The 7351-nt window shown below is 36.6% G+C and overlaps 1 protein-coding gene across 1 annotated transcript; it reads left to right on the top strand.

Moving 5' to 3' along the window:
- Positions 1 to 4705: 4705 nt before the first annotated feature.
- Positions 4706 to 5893, top strand: LOC128238024 (5-hydroxytryptamine receptor 1A-beta-like). The gene has a single exon (XM_052953592.1). It carries the CDS (start codon positions 4706 to 4708, stop codon positions 5891 to 5893), a length of 1188 nt encoding a protein of 395 aa, XP_052809552.1.
- Positions 5894 to 7351: the final 1458 nt, after the last annotated feature.

Consider the following 7351-nt stretch of genomic DNA (forward strand, 5'->3'; position numbering starts at 1 on the left):
GCAACATGGGGAATCATATTACAATTGTGTGATGATAATAGGTTACCAGGTAATATATTTTATGTATTGTCAAAGGGCAAGGTACTAAGTCACAGGCCTAGTCGACCTCGTATGGATGAAGGGAAAACGTAACACCAGCTTTGAATAAAAATATGGCATTTGTTAATGGCATAAATGTTTTTTTTAAAAGTAAAATAAAACATAAGAGTCAATAGCATGCGTATAATAACGTTTCCCGAAATACATACCTTGGCGGATTCATAAATCATTATTACAATGTAGAATGTTGTACACTGGCCGCGCTATATGTGAGTCTATTATAGAAGTTTGTCCAGAAAACGTATTCAACAATATATTGTTTTTGGCATCAAAGTTTTCCAGACGTAACTTATATGTAAAATCAGATAAACGCAGCTGATAATAACAATAATGTGATTCGTTTGAATGCCATAAATCTGATAGCTGTTGTCTGGAAAATGTTCAGATGCTAGCACCTGTATCATTTAGCAATATATTTCAAGACAATATTGATATAATGAAGGTTTATGGGGAAAAAAGGAGAAGCGTCGTCGATTTAATGTCGTTATAAATTTCTGGAACGGCATCAAATTGAAATATTGTTATTTAAATATTCGTGTAAACATGTGCGAAACCATGTAGGCTTGATAGTATGTGCTCTGTGTTATTTTGAGATCTTATTGTGTAACAACCTAATGATTAAGGTGAGCGGAGCAAGCGAAAGCCAGACTTAAAATATTCTTTCTTTCCCTTCCAGCGAATAGTGTGGATTGCTCGTTAGATAAATAGCTTTCTTTGAATAGGAAGTGGTAGAAATAACAAAAACAATGTTCTTTTACAAAACTTTATTTTGACATTAGGTTTCAGAGATGGATACTCCCTTCTTAAAGACAATAAAAGTCTGAGAGCCACGCTTTGGAATGGTCAACGCAGCTGTTGCATTCCTTGTATATTATGGTTTGTACTGCATAACGAATCACATATTAAAAATTGTGTCCACAGAAATATTTGAAAAATATCACCGCGAATCCTGATATCAGATGTCTGCTTAGCCAATGCCATTTTTATAAGAAGACATCTGTAGGAACAGACCAGAACCGTTTCTGAAACCAAAACACCTAGTCTTTATTCGTAGGTACGAAACACATTAATATTCGTCTACAAGACTAGTCTTAGATTGTTCAATCCACACCACTGTGGTCCGAAACTTCTTCGTAACATGCTTCTGTTTTTCTGAAGACCGAAGAACAAGCTTCCAAACCTTCGGGTTAAAACATCCATGAACCTAAGCTTTGTTTTGAAGCTAATTACCGAATCACTGCAAATGGTATCATATTCTTAGTTGTTCCAGGTTATCTATTGACCGAACTGAAAATGTGTACATTAACGATTGTTCTTCAAATTATCAAAAATACAAACATGACCAAAGAAGCAAATAACAGTGAATATGGAAAGCAGACAATGATAAAGATTTAGGCAGAGGTCAGCAAAACTATATACACACCTTAACACCTGTCTATAACAGTGTGTGTATACCACGTGATAATTTACGTCATAAATGCTACGTCGAAAGGCAACATTTTGCTTAAAATAAAAACTTAAATCAAAGATAACTTTTTTTACTGCACTATTTTAAACAAAACAAAGGGCTGTCTGTGCCACTTAAAGAGCCCCGCCTTCTTGTTATAAATTACAAAAGTTTGATAAGGTGATTAGTTTCATTAAACACTTTGACAAACCTGTTTCCCAAATAATGTTTTGACAGTGCTCCGTCAGACGGCCTTATTGTGCAAAGGTTTGTCGAAGGGTTTTAAGCAAATAAACTCTCAATCAAACTCGGGTAAAAGACCGAAGGAGGGGTTCCGTAAGCGGCGTAGACTGCGGTATGTCTCATTTAAAATGGTGAAGAAATAGTAAAGTTATCTTTGTTTAAAGTCTTCATCTGAAGCAAAATATTGCCTTCCGACGTAGCATTTATGACGCAATTTATCACGTGGTATACACACACTGTATACTTATTATATCGCATATGTCTTTGTTTGAAATTCGTATAAAAGTTATGGTACAAATAAAACAACGGCATTGCCACTGGTAGATTTTGCTGTAACGTTCAATATGGAATCGCCCTTTTGTTAAATAATTGCAGATAAAGGGTTATACCCGAAATATTTATATTTGCGATGTGAATAAGAATAAGTTCGACATAAGTTTTCAAGTATTTTGTAAATCTAGCTCTCCACCAATCAGATTTTCGCAAGCTCATTGAGTAAATAATGCTTTATTATATAGATACACATTTGTCTGTGATTTTTTATGGACATTGCATTTAATATTGTTGACGAATACAAAACGATTATGGCATGAGTTTGATAATGAATGAAACGGTTTATTTATTGTTTGTATTAGAATTAATTTAACATAACGCACGTCTTGGAAATGGCGAACAAATGATGTAATAAATCATAAGTTTACCGAACTTGTTTCCATTAGTGTCAAAGGCGAGACAACTGATTGGCGGCTAAACATTTTTTATTCATGAGGGAGTCTGATAGATAAATCTTGGCTTAATCAACTCGTGGATTTTTTTCTTTCAAGTGAGTTTATTTTGCCATTATACAATTAAGTTCTCATAAGTAGAATAATTTAAACCTTTCTGTCCTGAACCATTAGGATTATATTTAGTGTGTCAGCACAAAGGGTAAATGGTTCATATCTTCAAAAGGACTTAATTCAGGTACCAGTTTGTGGCAATTGGCAAGATTTCTCCAGAGGTTTCATATTTCGTGAATGAACAAAAATAGAAACCAACCCTAATAGTTACAAATTGTACATTATGTGTCCATTTTGAGACCATGAGGTAGCCATTGTATATGTGTTACATATTCCGTTACATGGAGGACTAATGCTACTCCACCACTACTCGACAGCGCCATCACTAGAGCAACAGCGCCACCACTAGAGCAACAGCGCCACCACTAGAGCAACAGCGCCATCACTAGAGCAACAGCACCATCACTAGAGCAACAGCGCCATCACTAGAGCAACAGCGCCACCACTAGAGCAACAGCGCCATCACTAGAGCAACAGCGCCACCACTAGAGCAACAGCGCCACCACTAGAGCAACAGCGCCACCACTAGAGCAACAGCGCCATCACTAGAGCAACAGCGCCACCACTAGAGCAACAGCGCCACCACTAGAGCAACAGCGCCACCACTAGAGCAACAGCGCCACCACTAGAGCAACAGCGCCATCACTAGAGCAACAGCGCCATCACTAGAGCAACAGCGCCACCACTAGAGCAACAGCGCCACCACTAGAGCAACAGCGCCACCACTAGAGCAACAGCGCCATCACTAGAGCAACAGCGCCATCACTAGAGCAACAGCGCCATCACTAGAGCAACAGCGCCACCACTAGAGCAACAGCGCCATCACTAGAGCAACAGCGCCACCACTAGAGCAACAGCGCCATCACTAGAGCAACAGCGCCACCACTAGAGCAACAGCGCCATCACTAGAGCAACAGCGCCATCACTAGAGCAACAGCGCCACCACTTTTGTTATTACTTATGTATGTGCATTATTCCTTTTTAAGAAGTGAATTAGTTTTGTTGTGTTATGCATATTTGCATGCGCCAGAATGTTCTTGCGGTGTGTGTAAGCAACAAAGTATGCTTAATTCCGATTCGGCAGAAAAACTGCTGGTACCACATTTTGCACAGTATTGAAAAGAAATCTTAGCCAATCTGCAGTAAAAGTGTTCTTACACGGTACCACATTCTCCGATTTTCGAAATATGTTCGTTTTTAATTAAAACATCTAATAAAATATTATTCATACTCACGTGTGTAGAAGTAAACACAGCTGCACCACGGAAGTGTCGACAGATTATTTTCCTTGCACCACCGTTACGTGGTGGAGCTGGCAACTAGTTGACATGTAGTATGCTTTCTAAGTTGAACACATATCCCTTCAATTGCATCCACATTCCGATAAACGCAACATGTTTGAGCAGCCACTGACACATGATTGGTCAAATTTAGTTTTATTACGATAAAATGTAGGTGAAGTCGGTAAAACATGTGACGTTATTCACGCCGCCGCAGTTCAAACACCCCATTTTACTCTACTTTTAATTGTATTTTAAGCCTTATTTTAGCGTTGCAGTTGAATTGTTCCAGATTCATTTTACAAATTGCAATGTCGATATATAGTTAGTGAACCAAATGTTTACATATACAGATGAGCTATAACAATGAAACAGACAATTATTAAATAAACTAGTAGAGCCACAAATTGTTTTTAATAATGCATTTTATAATGAAACAAATGTTGTTTCGGCCAATATGTGAACTTATCGACCTCATGTATCGCCCTCTGTCGTTACATTTCCTAAGGTCAATAACCTCCACGTACTTTGACCTAACTAAACTGTATAAACTATCGGTTTATAATATCTAAATCGTTTAATGCATATGGGAAATCATGGTAATATGATGTAGAAGTAGTGGTGGTTATTATCTTCTAGTTCAGGAATTCCTTTTGGAATTAAAATGAATAAAAATCTAAAATCGCAATTAAGCAAACGGCCAACACTGTAAACCTTGCTCTCAGTTTAACCTTGGGTGCTGGTATATATTCAGACAAACAACACATCCAGTCCTTGCAAACTAAATTTATGAGCACATGGAAAAACCATTTTCCGAGGTAAAGATGAAACATTCAACCGAAAATACAGACAACGTGCTTCAGGAGTTTAACAAAAACATAACACTTGATTACGCATGGCTGATTTCCTACGTGATCTTTATTGGTGTTCTAGGGATTGTAGGGAATAGTATCGCAGCAGCTTATTACGTCAAGAAAATGGACAAAAACGTGAACGTCATTCTTCTCATCGTTATATCACTCAACGATCTCATCTCTTCGTTGGTGAATCCAGTAACAACAGTTTACGATTTTGTCAACTCGGTGACCTACAGCAGTATAATTGGGTGTCCAGCAATATACTTTGCTGCACATGTTTTGGTCATTAACTCATTGTTGTTATTGACCGTAATTGGAGTGGACAGATTTCTTCAAATATATCTTGTGGCATCAAAACTAAAGTTCCAAAAGTCCCATGTTGTCCGTATGCTGGCTTGCATTTTTTCAGGCTCTTTGCTTATTGCTTTACGAGATATTTGGATTGTGAAACCTGTCCCAGTATCCGTACATGCAGGACAAAATTTGACAGTCACAGGACATCATTGTATGCACTCGAAAGAGGATTATCTGAAACCAGTCATCTACGCCTTTCATATCATAGATTTGGTTACCGTAATCGGTTTGTCTGTCGCGCTTACGTGCATGTATATCATGATAAGAAGGAAAATTGATCGGACCCATAAGGCAGTTGTAGCCTTCTCAAATCCAATCGATACACGCGCAGTTGAAGATGAAGTAGAATGTACATCTTCCGCTGCACACGACACTGATGAAGCAGCAAACACGTGTTCCTCTGCAAAGTTATCAATCAAAGATGAAACCGATTCCATAGTTAAACCCTCTATATTGTTTAAGTGGGGTGCTCACACATCGGAAGCAACTAATGATCATACTCACAGCCATAAAATGTTGGAAGTGGAGAGAAGAATTACAAAGATGCTGTTTGTCATGACAGGGAGCTCTTTGCTCTGTTTCGTGCCCTACTTTGTGGTGAGCCTATCTCTTGAATATGATCATGAAAGCAGTGGATGGATATATCTCGCTCATAGATCATTCCTCTTGAACAGCTCCTTGAATCCTTATGTCATTGGTTACTTCAACAGTGAATTCAGACGCTTCGTCTACGACATATTTTGTCGATTCTGCTTCAAAGCAGTTCGAGGATAACTTCAATTTATAACTATGGTATAATGTTTAAGCCAGTATATCAAGATAATTCTTATATGAAATAATACCATTTAGGCCACACCGAAAATATATTTTTTCTCATACTTTTGTCAAAATAAATTGAAACGAGCGAGTAAATATATATAGTATACAATTTTGTAAGTTTTCATTAACCCCGAGCGAGCGAAGAGCGAAAAATGTTTGTTCTTAAATCATATTAAAGAAGAAATCTAAATATTATTGCCCTTTAACCAAGTTGAATATAATCTTGAACTTGATATTCATTGGTCAATTGAAAATGTTCAAATACATACTTTTATTCATCAGTTTTTTTACTTTTTAGTAAGCACAATATTTGGATAACATAATTTCTAAGATGATTATAACATATTCTAAGTATGATGATCATTCAAAATAAAAAAATAACACTGCTTTTAGTAAAAGTTTTGAAACAACATATCTACCTGAATCAATTATATTAATCATTTGCAACTGTATTTTTAGACATTTATTTCATTGATTTTGGGTAGTTAAAAATGACCGGTATGCATGTTTTACACAGGCAGCACAAATAATTTAGGAGTCCATATACATGTAAATATCTTGATGTTATTTCGTTCATTTCGCAATGACATGTGCTTACCGAAATAAACAGTATACGGGTGTGTCAGAACACGATTAATGTTAGGGATTTGTTTAATTCATCCTAGATTATGCTCTAAAAGAAGACATAAATCAAGGTAATTAACTTAAGTAACCTTTTTTGGGGTCTGTCCGAACTACTGTTCCTTTCTATACTGATCGCAATTTGTGACCAGTTATTTGTTCGCCATTGTTGCTTTTGTCAGTATTTGATAAAAAAAATGACTTTGAAGCCATATTTAAGTCCAAACAATGAAACATATTCCTGTTAAGTTAAGCTGTCTTCTATAGCATCGACGTCAAAAGGTCAAATTCTAGTCACGACTATCATGACTTGAATCAAACAATAGCCTTTGTTCAAGATTATAAAATAGTAAAAAGCTAAGACAAGCGGCAGCTAGTGCTTATATCATCATGAAAAAACATTTCACAGTCAAATGGTGCCATTTCAAAATTTCTTCGAAGTTAGTTTTTTATTTCAGTGAGAAAAAACATTTCATTTCAAAAAATACAAAACATGTTTACGCACAGTGGCTCAAAGTTTGAAAATCAGTTGTTATTGTTGGTAACTGGGAGAAGGATTGTTATTGGTTCCAGTGTCATTGTTCATCATTCAAAATTTCATCCACAAATTACGCAATATTATAGCTACCAGTATCAGGAGCACACATTATACTGCATAATAAATGATTTTGTTGTGGATGGAATGATACTCATTGACTTCGAGCAAGTTCACAACAAATTTATTTAATAACTCGAGGTACAGTGTGTCTAAAGGAAGCCGCCATTTTGATTGAATTTATTTGAACCAATGCT

The sequence above is a fragment of the Mya arenaria genome, chromosome 6, assembly GCF_026914265.1.
Source record: "Mya arenaria isolate MELC-2E11 chromosome 6, ASM2691426v1".
NCBI classification, from domain to species: domain Eukaryota; kingdom Metazoa; phylum Mollusca; class Bivalvia; order Myida; family Myidae; genus Mya; species Mya arenaria.

What these genes read in the sequence shown, in the direction of transcription:
- LOC128238024 (XM_052953592.1), top strand. Translation starts at nt 4,706, where the DNA reads ATGGAAAAACCATTTTCCGAGGTAAAGATGAAACATTCAACCGAAAAT.